Source organism: Marmota flaviventris, chromosome 3 (genome assembly GCF_047511675.1).
Source record: "Marmota flaviventris isolate mMarFla1 chromosome 3, mMarFla1.hap1, whole genome shotgun sequence".
In the NCBI taxonomy this organism is placed as follows: Eukaryota; Metazoa; Chordata; class Mammalia; order Rodentia; family Sciuridae; genus Marmota; species Marmota flaviventris.
In genome coordinates, this window is record NC_092500.1 from 34,166,271 (window position 1) to 34,190,272 (window position 24,002).

At 31.8% G+C, this 24,002-nt stretch overlaps 1 protein-coding gene across 1 annotated transcript; it reads right to left on the reverse strand.

Moving 5' to 3' along the window:
• Window positions 1–2,377: 2,377 nt before the first annotated feature.
• On the reverse strand, window positions 2,378–23,696 carry Alx1 (ALX homeobox 1). The gene is made up of 4 exons (XM_027930311.2): window positions 23,433–23,696; window positions 20,366–20,670; window positions 17,305–17,433; window positions 2,378–3,088 (listed from the first exon to the last, which is right to left on the reverse strand). Exons 1-4 carry the CDS (start codon window positions 23,656–23,658, stop codon window positions 2,768–2,770), a joined length of 981 nt encoding a protein of 326 aa, XP_027786112.1. The 5' UTR covers window positions 23,659–23,696; the 3' UTR covers window positions 2,378–2,767.
• Window positions 23,697–24,002: the final 306 nt, after the last annotated feature.

The following is a 24,002-nucleotide window of genomic DNA, read 5'->3' on the forward strand; positions in this document are numbered from 1 at the left end:
TTCACACAAAATAAATGAGTTTCTTCAAAAATCCAGAAAGCATTTTCTGAAATTTAATTTTATGTTCAAGATACTATAAACCTTACCTAATTCTCCTATAAACTTATCTCTTATTATGAGACTGGAAACCTAACCACATTGCTCAGGGAAAAGATGACAAGGATCATCTCTTAAACCATTAAAGTACGAAATGTATGCTGAAGGCGCCAATAGGGGATGAGCTGGTCATGGGAACAAGTGTCCATGTGGATCAAACCACTTAATGTACCCAAACTCTGGGAAATCAAAACTGTCAATTATAATTCCAAATAAAGTACTCCTTACTTTTATTTTCCTTTTAAGAGCTCAACATTTTTATGAGAGATATGAATTCTAGTATGTGAAACTTTGCTTAACCTAAGTTCAAAAAGAGCAAGAGAAAATTGAGGATATGTGTTTTATGGAGTTTTATGTACTCTTGTTTAAACTTCATTTTATCGTATTACATCAAAGGTTCAGTTTTATTCTATTTTGGCAACTTAAATACAAAATTAAAATTTCAGTCAATAAAAAAAGTAAGTTGTAATGTCATCATAAAATAATTCCTGCATTTCTTAATACCATCATATAGAGTGAGGCTTGTCTGATGGTATGAATTTCATGCATTTGTCCAGGAAGATTGAGAGCTTAAGAAGAACAGGAACCTTGGCCCCACTGTTTATTTTATTATCTCAAATAGTACTTCACACTCTGCAGGTGTTTAAAAATGTGCTAATTATATTACACTTATACAGAGCATTGCAGGAAGAAAGTTTGAATTGAGGAAAAAAGCAGAGTTCCAGATGCTCCCACTATTAAATATGATGAGGAGAATAAAATAAGAGCAGGAAAACTAAGAAATGAAGTGACATTCAAACTTCATGAGCTTTTCCCCTCATTTGAAAAATATTAGCCAAGATATTGGCCAGAAAGCACTAAGTTCTGAAAGCAGAAAAAAATAAAAACTATTAATTTGTTAAATCCTTAAAAACAAAATGTTACACTTCAAGTCTAAGTTGTAGGTCATAAATTCCTATTAATCACATAGGTGAATATGTTAAAAGAAGTAATTCTCTTCTAAAATATGAAGGATATTTAACAGCTGCCTAAACAATCCTTTAACCAAAGCTCATGCACTTAATAAGCATAATATGAGGACTAAGTTGAATGAGTTTTTCTTGGGGACAAACTTTAAAAGAGAGAACACAAAGGCAATAAAGAACAGAGTTATTATTGAGTTTGGGAATGTTTGTTCAGGACATCACTCCTTTCTATCATTTGCTTGATTTAAAATTTCATCACAAAAATGTCTACTTGCTGCATTTATTTTCCCACTAAGAGACACTTACTGAAGTTAAGTACTTTTCCTGAAATTTAATTTTAGAAGTTCATTTATTCTTGTCCTTTAGCTGTTATGGTTTCCAAGCTGATGCCTAAAGTCTGTCGGAACCACAGAAAGATTCTAAGAGACTACAAAGAGCAGATCATACTCTGATCCTAGCCATGAAAGTCATCTTCGTTTCAATTAATTTATTTTGCCTTTATGAACTTAAGAGTCTTTCAAGGAGGCTGACATTTCACTCATCTGAAAAAGCTTGGAATGTGACAGGGGAAAGGGAGGAGAAGTAAATCAAAGGGGTTAGCAATTTTCCAGATGCAATGTATTTTTCTTCTTTTCTTTTTCACCAGAAATTTTAGTCTTCTTATATTTTAATTCTCTGTGCAAAAACATAGAGTAGCAAAAAATATTTAAGGCATAGTGCCTAAAGAAACAACACACACACACACACACACACAATATAAGCATGCACACATCTACAAAATAAATATAACTGAAATAAATTTAACAGAAAATGTAATTCTAATGTATTTACTAGATGTTTGTATGTGCTGTGCAATCAACACAATTTTAGTCTAAAAACAATGGTGCATTTGGTAGATTTTCCCCCCTTGTTTGTGATTACAACGGGACTGAGTTCATGCTGGCTTTTACATTAAAAAGTGGCATTTATAAAAACTTTCCTCATGACTCTATTTTAAATCATACCAGAATATTTCAGTTATCACCTTTAGCCACATGGTTTCAGAAAACTATGACCAAATATTTCATGAAAATGCTGATTATTTCAGAAGAGTTTTTTTTTTTTGGTTGGAAATTCACTAAAACATCAAGAGATTATAAAAAAGAATTTAAAAAGTCTTTGAGGTTTGAAGATTAATTCTCAGCAACAAGGGATATGCCCATTTGCTTCTCGAAGCCAGAGAGGGAGAAATAGCAGTTAACTCCCCAAAACACCCTGGTTCAATATTTACCTGACAGCTTTGGTATCTTGACATTTTCCCCAGTGCATTTCCTCCTTTATCAGGTATTATTTTACAAGGGATTTCTTGTTATACAGAACTAACATAAATCAATCTATAACAGAGGAATTTGTTTAATACATTTATTCTTTTAAGAAACTGCATGACCATATTTCATCAACTTGTACAATAGGGGGAAGAAAAAAAAACTTACTACTAAAAAAGCATTTGTGGAGACTGGTGCATGGTAAACCTATTTAGTTTTTTCAGAGGTTCATTCTTAGATTTTAATGTTAAATAATAACAACTATTCATTTAAGCTGGTCTCACTGTATATCTTGACCTTTAGCAATTCCACACACAGCAGCTTATTGTGGCATCCTTTAAATACGAGAAATAAGAATATTTTACCTTGCTATTAAAAGAAAAATAAAAGAGTACTGTTATGTTACATGGCCCATGAAATATTGGCAGTGTGCTCCTTGGCTTTCATTCGAAGAACAGCAATACTGGAAGACCTCCTTTCAAACTCTGGCTTTGTTTCAAATGCATGTCCATTGGTAGCCCCAGTAAGAAGAGAGTCAGTGAAAAAATTGTTGAGGGGCACGTGGCTGAACTGATTCTGATGGTTTGAAAACCCAGTGTAACTGGAGTCTGTCCGAGGCGAGTGAGAGTAAGGTGTCATACAGGAGGAAGTATCACGTGGTAACATGCATGAAGTAACCACAGAACCACCACTTGCATTTCCTGCCCACAAATTGTTCTGAATCTGGAAAATATAAGAAATAAATATTACATTCATACTTTCTCACTTTTGTTCACTTTTTTAAATTACATTTACTAAGTTTGGTTAACTATTCATTATTTGCCCCTATTAAGTCATCTGTTACTATAGTCCTAATAATAATAATAACTGAAAAATAATTATTTGAGAGATTCTTCTAGTTTATTTACTATAATAGATTACCATAACCCACATACTAGACCACATAAAATATTCTCAAAACTGTCAATCTCTTAAGCATTCTTTTCGTAGTCATGGTTTTTAAATGCATATGGAAGATTTACTCAGGATTCATGATTTAAAATATACTTTTAAATTTAAAGACAGTTTTCATCTTTCTCAACAAAATGACAGAATTGCATATTTTTTCAGGTTCTGAAGTTGGACTCCTGTGGCAGTTTTTGTTAGAAACCATTGCTGATGTTCTACTGTTAGGTCTGTAAAAATAGTTTTGATCAAATTCATTATGGAAAGTGTTTGCCCTCTAATCATGTATTCTATAGGATTGAATAAATAGCTCTGAGAAATTGAGAAATATGTATTTTTAACATTTTTTCAATTATTTATAATTGATATAATAAATTTAAAACAGACATGTGACAAGAAAAACAAACTTAAAATTCTAAAACATGGATCATTACCAGGTAATAGAATGAAAAACATAAATGAAAAAATGATGTAAATATTAGGAAAAAGATCATATGAGTATAACTGAAGTAGTATATACCTCAAATATAAGATTGAAAACTCTTTTATAGTTTGCAACAAAGATTCACAGTTCATGTTAAATCTCTAATGAAAGTATTCAATATACTATTACCCACAAGCATAATTTCTCTAAAAGTGTTAACATGTAAAAGAAACACTAAATAAAATAAGAATTTTGAATAGGAAGTATCTCAATCTAAAACAAACAAGAACTTTAAACAGTAAGAAAACTGATCACCTACATTACAGAAAAACACACAGAAAATCATGAAAAATGGCAGGAACCAGAGAAAATGTTACATGGTCTAGCAATATAGAGAGATACAGTCTTTGAAGGTGAACACAAATTGTATGCTTTCTGCAACATGATTATAGTACATTTGAACTAAATGCAACAGCAATATACATGTCCATCCTATCTAGCTTTCTTATTTGTTTAAAGTCAAGATAATAAGGATAGAATCAGCAATGATTTCAACATATTCACAAGGTTTTCTTTTACATATTTTTCCATGAAGATTCAGGCAACTACATATAATCTCTGGTGTAGTCTTGAATTGTATTACAATTCTATTTGTATTACAGTTATGACAATTAATTAGTTACAATTCAAACCTAATCTTGAATTGTATTTTCTATAACAATTTGCCTTCAATTAATATCAGAATATATGCTCATAAATCTTGTGGATCAAATTGATAGAGAAGTTACTCTGTTACTCAAGAAAGGGTGGCTTAGCCAGGTTTTAAAACATAATAGAAAACCTGAACAACTAATTTCAATTGTTAGCCAAGTACTTCACTGATTGGCAATATGTTTATTTCTGTATTGTTTGAAAAATAGTATATATAATATATATATGTAATATATTCTTTATATGCTAATATTTTTATATATGACAGATTTATATATTAACATAAAATATAAATAAAAATATAGAAATATAAATATAGAAATGAAATACAGACATATTAAGAGGAGATATCTCTTTATCTATATCTAAATTTACCTATATCTAGACATATATATAATGATTTGTACATTTAATTAATTCTTAAAGCATAATAGGCTATGCTGTTTTACTTTTGGCTTACTCTATTATATGTATTTAACTTTGGATGAAATATAATTATTGGTGCCAGGGACTGCTGAGTTATGTATCTCAAACCAACAAGAGGGCTGTTATTGTCATTACTCTGTCAAACTAACCCTTCTAACTTAATCTGGGTGATTTTTCTCTGACATTCAATCAAACATTGTACTACACTGCAAAAACCACAGTCACATGTCTGACAAAGAGCTTTCAGAAAGAAAGTGAACTTGTTGGCATATTTTTGTAAAACCAAAAGAAAAGCAAGATAGTGATAGAGAGAAATGGCCTACATTTTGTTAAAGAATTTCTTAGTTCATACATAATATTGCTAGAATTTGTTAAAATAATCTACTTATACCCCACATATGCAAAAATATGTTTACAAAAGTAAGAATAAGAAGGATAGAGCAAGAAAGGTAATCCACAAATGTAAATTAAAGCACCATTTTCTTTTTAACTAATGTTAAAAATTAACATTAGTCTACCTGTAAATTGGGGGGAAAATTCTATAAAGTCTATTATACTGAAACAAAGTAGAGAAAAATAGTTTTATTTTGATCAGAACTTCTTATCTGGACATGATCAAGCATGTTAAACTCTTCTGATGAAAGAATTTCTAACACATAGTTGTCTTCTGAGCAGAGCAAATTGATAAATCAAATTATCATAGTAATGTTTTAGTTGGGCTTCAGAAGATACCCAAATATTTTGAATAACTTTCCATTTTTTCATATGGGTAGAGATATGCTCACACATTTTTCCTGATATAGTTTGTTTTCATGATGTCTTTCTCTTTCCTCCCCACTCCAGCCTGTCAGTCTGATTTTAATTTTTTAAACTTCTGGCATGTCTTGTCTTTGAGGACCTAGTAGGTTTCCATATCAATAGTTTAGATGAACATCACAAAAGATAATTATCTCCAGTGTCTTGTAATTTCATTTCCTCTGAAACACTCCTTCTGGATGTTAAAACATTTGATGGTGAAGATCAGAATCATGCACATGATAGCTAATGGTCATCAATTAATCACCATGTGCCAGGGTTAGACTATGGGCTCTTTTAATTGTTTCAACACATTAAAAGATGGGTGATTTTACTATCCTCATTTTGTAGAAATTACTACAGCTGTAGAATAGAGAGTCAAAGACTCTCACTCAAAACTGCATAACTCCAAAGGTGGTCAAATCTGAACCCAGGAAATCTGAAGAAATGCTATAATTACATAAATAGTTTATAAGGTGCAATTGATTATTTACCTATTCATAATCTCAATTTGGTAGTGGTCCATAGGCTGTACTATCTGAAAGCAAACCCCATGGTTATTGATCATATTTGTTTCTTCCATCCTGAGTTCTGATACACTATAATACATCCTTAATAAAATGTATTGAATGGCTGAAAATTCCTAATAAAATTAAATGTGGGTAGATCCATTTTGCAGATAGAATCAAAATTTTATGAACAATTTATACTAATATACCTAAATTTTGTTTCATGATTGAACTCTAAAGTCACCATACTCCATCAGCTTAACAGAAATCATATTTACATTCCTAGACCTTGATAACTATATTTTACCTAGAAAGTTTTTTATTTCTTCTATTAAAATGTATCCTCTATCACAGATGCATTTCCCTGGAAATTCTGAATCATTAGCATGGGGTTATCAGTTCAGGGTATCTGTATTAAAATAATGGTAATAAAAACAATACGATGCGATTCTAAAAATCAATTGAAATTAAGAAACACTACCATAGTCCAGTTTCTTCCCAGATGCAAAGATTCTCCATATACCTTTAATTTTGTTCATTTCCTGTAATAAAAAAACTCTGCTGCTTAAAAATAAAAATCCATCTTTCGGAGAGCTCTGTAAGGTAAGCTATCTTCCTCTACTTATAGCTTCTATTTATGCTTCCTGAAATAATAAAGAATAAGTATTCAATCTCTTACATGTGAAAATCTTAAAATGTCATCAGGCAATTATGACACAATCTCCATCTCTCCTCCAGATAATATCTCCAGTCCTTTTAATTTTCTTCATATGACCTGGCTTTTAAATTCTATGCCATTCTTGTCGTGTTACTCTGTTCACTTGAGTTTCCAACAACCTCCATGCTTAACAATGCATGGCGTTTACAACAGAGGATCATATCCTAGGTATTGTCTGGCCTCTGTAGGGCAGATATCATTTTTTCTGTAGACCATCTACTCCTGGTAAAATTTGAAGACATTTTTTTTTTTTGTACCAGGAATTGAATTCAGGGGCACTCAACAACTGAGCCACATCCCCAGCCCTATTGTGTATTTTATTTAGGGACAGGGTATCACTGAGTTGCTTAGCGCCTTGCTTTTGCTGAGGCTGGCTTTGAATTTGAGATCTTCCTGTCTCAGCCTCCCGAGCTTCTGGGATTATAGGCCTGTGCCCCACTCGCCTGGTTTGAAGGCAATCTTTGACTAAACAATAAAGTTATACTTTATTAAATCTACTGCTGTCAAGGTAGGCTCGTTCCACTCTCCTCCATGCATATATCAATTCTATTCTTATATAGGTTTCAATTTTAAACTGTGTGCTGGCATCTACAAGTTGCATTAGTTAAAAGGCTTATTACCTATTTGTCAACAGAAGCCCATAAAATCCCTCCATTTGACTCATTAAAAGAAATACTAAGGACTGGAAGTGTAGCTCAGTGGTAGAGTGCTTGCCTAGCATATGTGAGGCCCTTGGTTTGATGTCCAATACCAACAAAAGGAAAAAAGAAAAAAGAAATAAAGAAAAGAAATACTATATCTGTTATTACATTTTGGAACAAAGAATTCTTTTTTTTTTCTTTCTATATAGGATAAAGTCTTCTCTGGGGGGGGTGCTATTTTGTTGACATTACAATGACAGTACCCAGTACCAAATTATTTTTGGAGTATTTTTTTTTTGGTAGGACTCTCAAACTGTACAATATTCAGGGCTTTCCAACCAGAAACACTATTAAATAATGCTCACACCCTATTTGAGTTTTTTTTTTTTTAAATGAAGGCCTTTATTTTTTTTTTCTTTATTGTGTTTAAAAGGAGTGGAGAAACTAAAAACACTCCATGTTTTAATGTGCCCCACAACATTTTTTGAAAGTTCTAGGGGCACTTTCAAAGAACTGTTCAGGGATCTTAGCCAAATGCCTACCATTAGCATGAATGGAAGTTCTGCTGACTTAATTCCACTCCACTTTGAACATTTGCCCCTGAATGTTTTCCTAATCAAATAAAAAAGTTAACACTTAATTAGCCCATGACTTTGGAATTATGAAGGAAAGTTGCAGTTTTGTCTAATTCTTCCCAAACTGGAACTGAATTCACTTAGCATTTGTTTTTCTTCCAAGAGATTAGAAGCAATAGAGAAGGAGAGAGGTAAATAAATATATACCTACATATTAAGACTTTTTCACTACAGATATACACTTGTAATGAATGAAGTATTATGGTAAATCATGGATAGGAAATTGCATGGCTCATTCACCTTAGCAACTTGATTTAGATAGATTCTTCGCAATTAAAACTACGAAACAGATCTTATCATATAGAACGTGATGCATATTTCTAATACATTTCCTTAATTTATTGTAGTAAGTAATCTTTAATATATTTTAAAAAACTTTTAAAATAAACACAAGGTTGGTTAGTCTTTTTCTTAACTACACAGTAGCATGGTCTAAACAAAAATCAGCTTCACAAAAGCATTTTCTATTCTGTTTTCTAATGAGAGAACTATTCAGGAGATACAGGCCTTTCAAATTTAATTGAAATACTGAACATGAAAATAATTAAGTAACAACCTTCTCTTACTTTTAAGAATCTCCAAAACAACTAATTAATAACATTTTTCTACTAAAGTAAGTTTAGTCCTACTTCTCTGCAAACAAGACTACACCTACTTCCTGCCACTAACATCTATAATATTTATAGGCGCGCGCGCGCGCGCACACACACGCGTGCACACACTCATCATGTGAACATTCATGCTACTCTGACTTCAAAAACTCACACACTTCCCTGAGGGACTCATATTAAAGCTTGTTCTAAAAGACAGTAATGAGGGGCTTACAAAGAGGTATTTGTGATGATGTTAGAAGAATACCTTTTATACACTAACCCAAAAGTTCCTTTTGATTTTTCCTCTTTGACAGAATATTTATATTTATTGACTACTGTGCATATTTTAATGATTACTATATAAATTTATTAGCACATTATCAATATGTAATTTATTCATATGACCTCTTAAAACGAAAACATCAATTTCTACAGAAGAATTTTTAAAGAAACAATTTTTAAAATTCTTTAATTTTTAAAGAAACAATTCCATACTTTATTAACACATCTTTTCCTATAAATTTGAGGGTGACAAAATATTAATGAGTCATATGCTTAGAAACTTGCAAATAATTTTAGCTGTTGGCTAACTTCAGGTTCCCATTAACTTTTCTAATTATTGTATCAATAAGTTAGTGGCAAGAAGAAAGAATATATCTCTAAATAGTGAATTTTCTATCAGTGACTAACATATTCTAGATGTGCCTGGAAAAACAAATCCAAACTTGAATTAATTATTGAAAGGAGAGTATGTTTTTTAGCTACTACTTGAGATAAAAATGAGGGTATCTCATCAGTACCTATTTATGAGGTCTAATTTTTATCAAAAATGTCTAAGATGATATATGAAGTAAAAGGATATTTTGGAATCAATTTCAAAATTTCCCAAGACATATTTTTGAGTATGTAGTATTACAAAACTGAAATGCTTTTAAATTATTTATTCATTAGAAAAAGATCATATTATTAAGTATAAATTAACCTGTTAAATTTCATTTTTAACAAAATTCCATCTTAAAAATGTGTACAGGGACTTGGAATAAGAATGCCATTTTCATTTTAAAAAATAACTATTAGATATAGTAGGCATAGGAGACTGATAATATAAGATAACTGCTTATCAGAACAGATAAAATTTTATCTGTTCTGTTAATTCAAACAAAAGCTCTAAGTTACATAAAAAAATGTTACTGCCTAAAAATTTCAAAATAACTTCATAGGAATGTGTTTAATTTTTTATTGTTCAAATAATATTTAAAAGATGCTCCAAGTCAAAGATGTAAGAACATTAAGGACATTTGTACCTTTTCCTTTAGAGTTGCACTGATTCTGAACTGTTATACTAATTGTGATCATTAACAATTATTTATGGGCAATCTCACCTCATGTTTTTAAAATGCACCTTTTCAAATCAATTCATCTAAGGAGGAAATAAAATAAGGAGGGCTATTTTATTATTCTCAAGCAACAATATTCTATGGAGTATTTTGCAGCCATCCCTTACACTATTTTTCATATATTTTAATGTATTCATGCTACTATTATTGATTTGTCAGTGTTTGGTTCATTGTAATGACACCATTAACCTAATAAAATAAATTCATAATTATAATAAAGATAAAAATGTAAATTTGTGAATAATGTTTTTCTGGTACATTTAAAACTAACAATATAAATCAAATATGCAAATTCTGAAATTGCATAGGATATTTTTAATTTTAGAAATACCCACTTTAAATCATTCATCAGTTTGAGTTAAAATCCTGAGTCAAACTGATTTCAATCATCTTGGATTTATACAGTTAACAAATTGTAATTTTATTTTTGTGGTTTTAAAAATCAACTGTGAATTTATACAAACTTTAACCTATTTAATATCCATGATATATAATAAAAAAGAAAATCTAGGCAAACATGAAGCTTAATAAATAAATTCAGAACAGCTTGAACTACATAGCAGAACTTATCTCAAAAAATAAAAATGAAAATAAATATTAATATGGCATACATAAAAATCTGGATTAAAATATAATGTAAGGTTTGCACTGACAATAAGTGTTTGAATTATAGATTTGAACCCACAGATCTGTTCTCATAGAGTTGCCACTCTTTGCTGACTTTATTTTCCACCATATTCTTCTCTATTTTCCTATGAAATAGGTTTTATATATATAAGTTGCTGATGGCATTCTGAGGTAATTTAGTTTTATACCTTTTCTTATTTGTTTTGGTAATATACGCTCGCAATTCATTGGTTTAATTTTCTCTTAAAAAATGTGTGTGACAAATTTAGTTAAATTCAATGGGTTAACAGTGATTACCTATTAAAAACAACAAAAACTTTGTCATGGACTCATTAAATCATACTAAATTAAAATGTTACATTCTTTTCAAAAAATAAGTGTAACTATCTTCATAATCCAAAAGACAAATGTACTTCACTTCTTTATGATGATATTGTTTATCTCTTTAAAATTTTTATATTATATATTTCAATAAAAATTTTTAAAGATATTTACTGCTACTAGTTGCACTCTTACCTAGTAGATACTACCAAAGAAATATTGTATACTTATATAAGATATATATCGTACATTTAATCAAATCAACAGTTTTACCTATTGTGAAAACTAAATTTATTGAGTAATATAGAATATCATTTTTTCTATGACTTTAAATATTTATATTTATAATTAGTGACAAATTGTGCAATATCAATATAATTTGTTGACCTCATGAAGGCAACATTTTTCTCCCTTCACTTACTTTAAGAGAATTTTTTGCTATAGAATTATATGACCTTCTCATTGGTTGTTTCATAGACATACAAACATTCATTATTCGAGGTATTAATTACAGCTATATTATTAACATTTTAACAATTTTGGGTTGTTTATTTTGAGTACTTGGGGAAAAATAGAAATATCTGATAAAAATATGATATTTTCTTCAAAGGAAAGAATTGCTCCAAATGTCACTAAATTGCTATACCACAATGGCTAGAGATAAACGTTTCCTATTTCTTGTTCAGTTTAAGTGAAGTAAACTTTTAAGATTAGAAGAGAAACTAGTGAAGGGGAAAAAGAGGGAGGAACAATTATCTCAGAATCACCATTAAATTAAACTTTACATTTTCATTTAAGAAAATTATTTAATTATAGTATGTGAAATAGAATTTCTTAAACTAGGAACACTATGTAGCTTTAATCTGTTTTCAATTATTCCAATGACAACAAATTACCTATAATTTGAATCCACGTCTTGGTATTGTTCAGGTTTCCAGTGGCATATTTTTATAATGCATCATTATAACCACAGGTTTGAAGATATTGTGTGGGTCTCTACACATTTATAAACATGTATTTAGTGATGATTCTCAATATAGACTAAGTAAGATTTCCTTCATAATTTAGGTGAGGAAAAAAACTTCAACCTTTCTTCTGAAAACTTTGATTAAAAATATTTTCTTTCTAAGAAAATTATTCTGGTGAACAGAAAATACACCTGAAATCCTAAAGTGACTATTTTGTTTTCCTAATTTAAAGTGCAAAGTATATTTAACTGAATGTGATCTTTCCCTAGATCCTTAAAAATTAAATTTATTCATAGCTTAGATTAGCTTAAATGCTACAGCATGAGAGAACACTCAAATGAGAGGTAAGTACTTTAGAACAAAATTAAAATTGGCTAATGGATACTATGTAATCTCCACATTTATCAAGAACTTACTATATACCATACAATGTTCTGAGGACTTGCATCAACTATTATGTTCAACACTCACATACATTACATAAACTTTTTCCTAATTTTATAAATAAGGAAAAATGTTCCTATTTGTTAATTCATTTGCCAGAGGTCTGAAAGCTATAAAGTGGCAAAGTTAGGTTTGAACCAAAGACTCCCTAACTGATGTTCATAATCCTTACATTAAACCCCTAGCTCTCCTCAAGTTCTTAAATTCAGCTCCATAGACTGTAAACACAGGGTTTTTCAATTGAGAAATCTATTTAATCCTCACAATCAACAAAATAAATAAATAATCATCCTCCTCATCATCTACATTACCAACACCTCCAACACTAATACCAACAATAGCTCCATTTGAAAAATAAGAAATCTGAAAAGCAAGGAAATCAAGGGACTGATCCAAGTCATCTAGCTAGTACATAATCAAGCTGATGCTCATATAATCCAAACCAAATCAACGGCATGAAAAGAACATTACCTGTAAGAATGAAGGTTGGCTACAAGCTTCCAGAAAACATTCAAGAATATTTAATTCACCAAAAAAATTAACTTTAAAATGCTTTGATTTTAAAGTTGATATATCCTTGCTTGCTTATTAAATTCAAGGTCAACATTATTTTGGTCTCTGATTAGTTTGCACCAAGCAGTGCTTTCAGAATTTAATACAAACATTACCTAGTTTATTATCTGTCTATAATGCAAACATTCCATTATGCCCAAACCAGTACCTATCAAATATCTGTTGATAAATACAAATAATGTTGGAAGAGAAAAAGCTAAGCTGAAAGGGATCTGCAAAACCTGGCTAGTCTGTTAGAGAAGAAAATTGAGGGAAATTTAATTGCTTAAGACCATAGTGCTGGTTACTAACAGAGATTCAAAAACAAGCTATTTCATTGAAAATTGATTACTTTTTAAATAAGGTACTACCAAAGAACTATTGAAGTAAGTCAGTACTTAAGTTTATTTCTATTCAGTGACTGTGTAACTTACTTGATAATATAGTGATACAAAGGTGATAAGAAGTTGTTCATATTTTAATACTTTACATTGTGAATAGGGGAGAGACCTTTTATACAACCCACCACAGAACCCATGAGAAAATGATGTGCTGATGGAGAGAGGATGTAGAAGCTTCAAGATATAACTACGGTTTAGATGAATGGAAGGGAATTTAAGATAAAGGAGACAGACTCAGCACAAACAATGACAATGTTTTTAAAAATGATACAACTGGAACAACATCAGATATTTTAATTTAGCTAATGCTGTCAAATGGTAAGTGATAGTGTGGGTCAAAATAAAGAACTTTTCTTTATTCAACTAACATACTCATTACATAAAAATATACTACCTCAAAGTTCATTACTGTGGATGCCACAACTCTCATTTTCTTATTTATTCACTGTCAATAGATAGCAGGCCTAAGAAAAATACCAAAAAGAGTCTAACAGGTGTCAGTGTCAAGACTTTTTAAATAATTTAAATCATCAACTTATGTATTTTTTTAAATGAAAGCATTTTTGGTTTCCAAAGTGATGCAATGTCTTAGGGTCAAAATTGAACAATTCCATTCAGTTGCTGAATTAAGAAGATAATGTGGCAAAAGAGCCCTGGACTTCTGAATTCAGAAAATCTGGCTTCAAATTAAATGAGTTAATGGCCTTAATAAGGATGCACAGTTCCTGTCTTAAAATAAGCCCCCAATTTTTACTGCTATGGCTTTTGTTACTGCAGTGTAATAAAAACCATTTGAAACAAAGCATTTAAAACATTTTAGTAAGCATTCATTACTATTCATAAATAAACACATTACATGTTATATATAGAAGTCTGTACATTGGATACAATGATTATCCACACTGAGCAGGCTTGAGGAGAACATTTTCTAAACCATCTCTGTTTTTCATGTATTTCTGTGTATGTTTTTGCTTTCCAGCCAAATTGTTAATTTTTTATTTCTGTGCTGCCTTCAACATTTTCTAGTTTCCAACTTTTCTGCAGTTAATAATTTTTTTTTCTGTAATTAGTAACAGTAACCAAATTCAATGTCTAATTGCATTGAGTTGTTGGATTCTATTTCCATTCCTATTTCTTCCATTATGTTTCTATTTTCAAGCCTAATGATTAAAAAAAATTCCTGTAGGCTGAAGCTTGACATAATTATTTTTTTTTCAACTAAACTAAATAGTCTACCATGTACTTTTACCTTAAAGAGAAATGTCCCCTAGATTTATCCAAAATCTATACAGAGGAGGTACATGTAGTTCATTTCAGAATTTTTGACAACCAAACACAAAGTGACTTACCAATACAAGAGTATAGTACAAATTTTGCAGCTATCCTTTTTATTCTTATTCATGAATTCTACTATCAAAACAAATTCAACATAATTTCTCTTTGTTCCCATACTTTGGTACAACCAACATCCACAAAGTATGGAGAAGACACAGGAGAATAATTGTTACAAAATTCCCATGATTAGTGCCCAGAAATTTTTCAATTAATCCCTGATGGAGTAAAAAAAATACTATCAAGTGTATAATTTGATGTACCATTTCCTTTCTTTCCTTAGCTACTAGGTTACCTTAAATTATTAATTGATATCTAAACTCTGAAGTACAATAACACATGAGAAAATATCCAATAAAAAGGGATGACCAGTCAGAGTATATTAAGCCCTTATACACATTTTAATTTGTGGCAGATTTTACTCTAAATGCTTTATAAAACATCAAAGAAAGGAATCAGAGATAAAGCAACCAACAAACAGCTAAGAAGTGAAAAATAGAAATGGGATTTAAAAGTAAAGGAATAAAGATTTAAAGAATAAGATGCAGTAAAAAGGAAAAAAGGTCTATCAGTCAAGTGTTGTGCAATAAACATTAAGACTGTTTAAAGTCCATTTGATAAGAGTTCATAGTTTCTTAAAAACAATAAGGTCCATCTGAATTTTCCTTTTTATTATTTCACTGGTTGTGGATACATTTCCTGCTCCTTTGAACTAAATTTCAGACTTGAACAATGCAATTCAAGCCTTAGGCTTTTTTGGTATAAATTTATTAATCATTCAAACATTCAAATATATTCACTGGGAGAAACAGTCTAGTGTATGGGTTAAGATCTTGCTCTTGGCAGGCAAGGTTGTTCTGGTCACATCTGGGGTTCATCACTAGTGAAAGTGAGTTAATACCTCCCCTCTCTGTGCCTCAGTTTCCTCAACTGAGAAACAGATATTTGATTAACACCTATCCCATAAGGTTGTTGGGAGGATTAAATAAGTTAATGTGACTTGTTTAGAACAGTGCCTGGACATAGGATGAGGGTCACTGTGGTGTTAACTGTAAGATGCTACAATCCCTGTCTTCATGGAGTTTGTGGCCCAAAGGAGAAACATGCACAGAGCATTTATTTTGTTTCAAACTCAACTAAGACACACAATGTGTGGTGAACAAAATTTCCCTAGCCCTATGATGATAAGTAACCAGAAGTATACTTAATGCTTTAAGATAAATTGTAAAACAGAAACAAGACACTTCTTTTGACTGGCATGGGATATGTACATTGGTTTCCACAGTGCTTGGACAGCTGAGCTATATAGCAGCTCTTTAGACACTGCCCCTGAAAGAGCCACTGGTGCAATCATAGACCAATTCCTTAACTCAACTTGGTCTGTTACTCTTTTAAAATGAGGATTTTGAACAAGGTGCTCTCTGAGGCTTTTTTAACATGTAGTATTACTTTAGTAAATTTGGTGAATTGGTCTGGAGGACTGAAGTTCCCAAAATGGGTTTTTAGGAACATAAAAGACAAGAACACTAGGAAGGCACATTAAAGGATTGAATTCACACTCACAGGGTATGAATTGACCTTTATAGGAAATGAAAACCCTTCCATAAATGGCTGGATGACCTAGTCACTTAACTGTCACAGTGTCCCTTTTGCATATGTGTCATTTTTTCACAGAGGTCCTTTAGGATTCATATCACCAAGTAATGAAATAAAAGCATTGCCTCTTCCTTATAATATGCATGATCCTTATCATATATCAAAATACAGTTCTGAATATCATTATTCAGTATCAGGGAAAATAATATAATATGAAATACACTAGAAATATGAAATACATTTACAAGTATATATATCATAAGGTATGAAAAAAGAAAATATACTCTCAATTAAAAGGAAAATAAGAAGAAAAAGAATTACTAATGCTTTTGAAATAATGTAAAAGATATCCCACGATGAAAGCAATATTTCCTATGCATGGTTAATTTCTGAAAATTATATTTATAAGTCATAAGGATCACATGTGTCCTTGACACAATTAAAAATATCAAATCTGAAAAAAAAAACATAGAAGAGAGATTTTTAAGTAGAATAAAGGAATTAAAGGCCACATTTGACACCAGGTTTCAACACAGTCCATGAAACAGTAGCCACCCTGAGGGCAACACTATTGTTTTTAAAAATTAGCAAAGGAAGAAAGCCTGAATACTTAAATGTAGATACAATTTAGAGGCTTCTTCAATGGAACAATATTTCATTTATTAGTGTATAAAAAAATCCATAAGGAAGAGATCATGTAATATTTTTATGTGAATGGCTGAAAGAAAATAATCACAAAATAAATCTTTTAATAAAAACAAATTTTAACAAATATGAAAAAGGTTAACTAGAAATTGAACTGTCATTATTGACTATTGCATTAGGTATAATAAAACCTATGCTCACCTTTTGAAGAATTTATAACATCTACTTTTCTTGATCAGCAAACTGTAATTTACCATACCTGTGGGTAGCTGTCAGTTCTTGGCAAAACTGATATATCGTAGGTCGCAGCAAAATGGCTTTTAGCTTGTTGTATTTGGCCATAACGTTCCCTTTTTCTCCACTTGGCCCTTCGATTTTGAAACCAAACCTAGTTTTTTTAAAAAAGTGAAATTTCATATAAGGAATATTTGATAAAGCAAATTTGCTATTAAAAGATTTCAAACCAGAAAGGAAAACCACATCAATAAAATCACTAAGAAAAGAATTTCTTATGTCACAGAAGGATACTTTCTCTCATACCCTGATGTGATAAGTAGTGTGTGGGTGACGAAATAAAATTTAATAAAAAGAGCCATTAGGATTTCAGCAAATTTATTTGATATGTTAGTGCCTCTAACGTATTTCATTGTATCATCTCTAGAAAATGAAAAGGGATTAGATTATATATGATCCTGAAGATTCTTTGTTTCAACATTATCATGGATAATCTGCTTCCAAGAGAATATTAAAGTCTGGGAGATAATCATAGCTTTTTAGTTTGGGGAATGCAACAACATAAACTCAGCCAATCTATGACCAAATAAATATCTATTTAAAATTATCTTAAAAACATATCACAAAATGAAGATTGTTCTGGGATGTACCTATATTTAGATAATATTATAAAAATTAAACAAAGATTGCATATAAAATATACAGCTTTAGTGGAAATGTCTTAAATATTTAGAAATAGAAAAACAGAAGACATTACATTGAATATGGTAAGGACTATAGGTAAAATATAATCATGTAAAATTGAAATGTCATTTTAAAATACATAAATGTACTTATTACATAAAGTATACCATTTATTTTTCCTTATAGAAAATGCTCGAATATTTTCACAATCATACCTCTAATTTAAAACACTTACAGGTAATATAAATAATAAAATAAATAGGGTGGACAGAACCAAGTGTCAAGAATTCCAGTAAGTTAGTGTGGCCTACATCTTCCATAATTTCTCTAATTATATATTAGAAATATTTATCCAATGAACCACCTTCCTAAGAATGTTTTAATTCACATTTCTAGCTCTCAAAAAAATCTTCATTTAATATTTTAATGTATTCAAGGGAGATACAATAAATTATATTCAATAGGAAAACTTTGATATTTTTGAGTAGACATTATACAAGAAGATTTCAGGAATCTCTTTCATCTTCTTTACACTACTATGTGCAAAATATAAAATATTAAGAAACTGGAAATTAAACACAAAAATGCAAAATGTCAAAAGTCTTTCAGTAAAATTTAGTTGAAAATTTTACATTGTCTTTCATACTCAATTCTAATCTTCTATATCTTTATACCTTCATAATTTTGGCTACCTGTTAATACACAATATGATAGTCAAGTATATATTGGAAATTTAAGATGACATATTGAAGAGTTTTCACAATTAAAACAAGATAAAAATAAAAAGATAACTTGTTTAGTATGTTACTTAGTACAATGTCTATTATCCATTATACCCAGAGCTTGAGGCAACAAAACAAATCACATTTTCTTTCTGTCTCTACAAATGGGCATCAAAAATGTATGAAGGGAATTTAGTAATGAAGGTTTTGGGGGGTTTGTTTTTCTGATTTTCAAAAAGACCTTGGTGCTCTCCTTAAGATGGGTGCTAATTACCACTCTAATGTAACAGCAGGAAAGGGAACAACCTGAGTAAATTAGGTTCAGGTTGGCTCCCTGTACATGTTCTCAGACAAAAATTAATCAGGACTTAAGGGGAAAACATGCATTACACCCAGCTGATCACTCTGTATGTAAATATCTTTTTCTATGGTTACAAGTATAACTAATTTAAATATATATGACACAAAACCGAAAAACACACATAAAGGCCTCGTGTTAATACTTGACAATTCTAAAATTCTTTTTTAGTACAACTTTCTAGATTTTTATTTCCTGAACTAAGATAAAATAACCATTTACTTCCAAAAACTCAAGCAAAAATCTGCTGCTTGTTATCCCTGCACCACCAGATGTTGTCTTTAATGATGTATGGAGACTTACAATGTATGGAGACTTACATTTACTTCACTGCACTCAGAACAAAATTTGTCACTATTTGTTCATTTTTCCGTTATGGTGGCTTATCAGAATTGAAGAATACAGTATTTTCCTAATTAATTAAAGTAAAAATATACACACAAAGGAAAAAAAAAACCACTCTCCTGAATTACTGATTCATTTAAAGCTTTTATTTATTACTTGGGAACTAATAAAATGTAATTTGAGAATGTCAAATCTAGCAAAAAAAAAATACTACTAAGGGTAGTAGTATTTTCACTTAGTATAAATTTTCTACTTCAAATTATTAAAAATTTAAGCACATTGAATCATCTGATTTTGATAATTTGAAATAACTGAGTATATACAAAAATTCACTTTAAGTACACACTCATTATTTACTCTGTAAAAACTATATAATTATCTAAATTTTAGAAATCAGAACACATTATTGACAACTACTGAGACCAAAAAATGGTAAATGAGCTACCTTGTATTTCTTTAATTATGTCAGTGAAAATATCTTATGGTATATACACATAAGAATTGAAAGTTTGTGGGATTGTTTCATTTTTTTTTCTTTTATGAAAACCCCATTCCAAGAAAAACTAGATTTGTGTGCTATTATAAAAATAATTCACAAGTACTTGGTATATAAACTAAGAGGAATTTCAGTGGCTGATAAAACAGAAAAACAAATTTATTGATTACCTAAAGCCATAATTATAGTTTTTTACTTTTAAAATTTATGTTTTTAAATTAGAGAAATGTTATCAAATTATGTTCTTTTTAAGTGAGTGTTAATTTATATGCCTGTATAATAACTGGTTTTGTTATGTTTTGAGTTTTCAGTTTTTTTGCAAGTAAAAAGGGTTGTTTTTTTTTTTTAATGGACTTATATATTACATTGTTCTATATCTTCAGCTCCAGAATCAGTTTCTTCACTTGTGACAAAATGCAATTATTCTCAAACTATTCTTCTTTTGATTACCACCCCAACAAGGCCTCCAATTGGCTCCTACCTGGACTCTGGCCTCTGTGAGTTCTGTTCTCAGAGCGAGCTGTTCTCTGACGTATACATCCGGGTAATGGGTTTTCTGAAAGACCTTCTCCAGTTCCTCCAGCTGCAAACTGGTGAAGGTGGTTCTATGTCTCCGCTTTTTACTGCTAGACACGTTGCTGTCACATTTATCCCCAAGTTCATCCAGTTCTCCCTTCTCTGGCATCCCTTTCACGGGAGACATCCGGAGATTGCTGCAGTTGTCCATAGCTCTATTCAGTTCGGTGTGAAGGGGCTGGCCTTCTACTTTGGCGATCCCATAGTTCACTGTATCCAGAGGGGAAAATAGCAGTTCTCAGGATTGTCAAGCACATCTTAATGTTAAGAATTAAGTCAAAGCCATTTAGAGCATCAGGATGTAGTTCTGTTAATGATTTATTGTGCCAGTATTAATTGGATGATCACATTATGTAAAATTATTAATTCGCTGTGGAACAGGTTTAAAAAATCATTTTAAAATGTGAACATTGAATTAATAATTTGTGGAATCCACAGCTGTATTTTATAAGGTTAATGTAAGGTTCATACATATAACATATAATCAAGTTAATGTAATCAAATTGAATGATGCTCTAGACGTAAAAAAGAAAAACCTAAAGTGACCATGATTTTTGAAAAGTGAACCGAACTTGGTATGTTTTTCAAACATAATTAAGCCACTTGCAAGGTTCAAAAAATATATATTCCAATTTAAAATAATACGTACATACCTATTTCCACACGTTATTTTCCCCTCCACACAAAACTTATTGCTTGTAGATTTAAATGGGGCATTTTGAATATTTCAACTGAATACTCATGTCTGAATTTAAATTTCTTTCAAAAAGCAATCTACTAAATTGAAAAAATAAAATTTCTATCAATTTATTAAAATGTTTAGTATAGAAAATAATAATATTTAAGTATACATCTTTACCTTAAAAGCTCATCTTGTGGCTCTTTCTTAAATATCCCATTTTTCTGTTTAACTCATGTAATATGTTTTAGGACAAAGTTTTATTGTCTCTTCTATGAACGCATAGAAATTAAAACATCTATTAAAACATTACAAAGGATGACATCTGGCATTATGTTATGTGGTATTTTAATCCCAGTAATTTTCTTCAGATTTGATTGCATGCATGCAATATAAAACAAAATATATATATATATATATATATATATCATATGATGCCACACACAAAAATAACAATGAATGCACATAAGGAAATGGTAGGCATTTTTTAAAACGTAAAATCAATCCAGTCAAAACAGAAACTTCCAAAGGATGATCATACTTTTTTCATTTGTTTCTGTTTTTTAAATTATTCCTTATATTTTAAGAACTGTCTTATTATGAAAATATATTCGACTTTAATGCTTATGTAACTTAATTCCTAATAGCTTTTATGCAAAGTAAGATGTGATATAAAATTAAATTTTAAAAAGGGGCTTGACTGATGAACAATACGGTTTTGTCTCCGTGGACTGAGTTAAACTAGGAACTGCGGCAATTAGGGATGGGGGAGGGGAAGCCATGGAGTGGCTAAGGGCATCTCAGGAGAAAGACAGGATCTTTCCTAAATTAAGCAGAAAGCTGCCCGTGTTCATCTCACTCAATACTTTCTTGTCAAAATTCATCCTAATAGTGTGATATTCGGTTAAAAGTTAGCAAAGTATCAAAAATCACCTATTTCTCTTCTAATTTTGGATTCCCGACAATTTGAAAAATGATTGAGTTCATCTAGCCGTCAACACCGGACAATGCAGAACTATTAAAGTCCCGTCAAGTCAAATAAGTTCAGTAAACATCTGAGAATTTCAAAAATACAGTCAATAATTTAAATTTAATGTATTAAAAACTCCACGTCTTTAAAATAGAAGATTGAAATGACAACCATTATTTTCTCTCTCACTTGCGCTTCTAATTTTGTTTTACCCTTACAAGTCAAGAGTAGCTCGCCAAACTGGATAAAATAAGTAAAACATGAGATTTATTTAAAACTTCGGTACAAAGTATTTAGTTAATGAGCTTCTTCTACAAAGCCAGTGTCTTGCCAGATTTTGGAACTTCCAATAAAATAGACGGTGGAGGCTTGTTATAAATATTTCACACTTAATTCGTTTGTTATTTTAAAGCAACCCACTTCTTACAGCTTAACTGTGGAATATATACAATGATAAGGAAAAGTCCTCTTGGAATTGTAAACGTGCTTTAGCTGTCGCGATCTGAAATAATAGGTTTGTATTGGGTTACAAGATAGAAAAGATAGATGGTTTGTTTTGATAACATTTTGACTTTGAGATATTTGGGCATTCAAAGTTGAAGATTTCACCCAGAAGCATTCAGAGAGGCTTCTTAGGAGTCTTTTCATAAGGAGTCAGAAAAATGGACAACACAAATCCTAGAGTAAGAGATTATACACCAATGATTTTTTGCCCCAAGCTATCTAAAGTGATTTGGTATTAAACAAAAATCTACATATGTTGCGTTGCATAAAAGCAGAAATCCACACAATCTAATTATCTAGCAATACTCCCCAACCTCACAATGAAAAAATTCGCCACGCCTTGGACAATAAAAAGTTTATCACCTAAAGGTGCTCAAAGATCTCTTATTTTCACCCCAGAGGACAGTGACGTCTTCTAAGGAGCTGTGATCGATTTCATCTCCTCCCGGCCAGCAGCGCGGCTGGTTCACAGAGGAAGCGCGCTATCTAGACTCAATTACGCTTTCTTTAGCGCCCCATCAGTTTACGCTGGGATCCTGGTTAGAGACGCGCTAACCTATAACTTGGGCTACCCAACAGTGAAATGAGAATCACGTGGAGGTAACCGGGTTCTCTAATTCCTTTGCCCAGCAAAAGACAGCTGCAGCGATAACGCCGCTTGCTAAAGCGCGCACAGTTACGCTTGACTCCCTTAGCTCGCTCTTTCTCTTTCCTTCTTTTCTTTCTCCTTCGCTCTCTGCCTATCCTGAAGGGTCCCACTTTTCAGATTTGCGGAGGGATGCCGCTACTGGGGCTGGAGCTGGGGCGCTGACTACTCACCGCTGCTGTCCTGACAGGGTGAGGTCCTCTCCAAGCGCACGTGATGTTCGGCTCGCGGCAGGGGCCCAAAGGCCTGCACGCATTTGCCTGCCGACGCTTTGCTGTAAAAGGACTCATTGTCCAGCGTCTCCATAACGTGCTCCAACGCGCCTCCTGCGCCCATGTAAAAGTCACTGTTTTTACTTGGCGGGCTCTTAAGGGCAAACTTCTCGCTCAGAAACTCCATAATCCTGGAAGGCTGTTTCGGAGTTCTCGGGGCGCCGGGGCTGGAGAGCGCTGGGGGAGGGAGCGAGTGGGCGGGAGGAGGGAGGGCCAGAGAGGAGGGAAGGGGAAGCCAACCCTGCGACGCCGGGAGCTGCCCGACTTCGAGCCCTTTAATACATACGGGCTGGAAAGGGGGCACCCGAAGTTGCTTTTATATCTTGAAACTCAGCTGGGCTCCTTGGGCAACCTCCCAGTTCTAATGAATATGAAAATAAGCAGGCGACTAACTCCACCCCGGGGCCCCCTCCGCCCCCACCCCACCCCCATCTTCCCCACTTACCCAGGCAGGGCGCGTCCAGGCCTGGG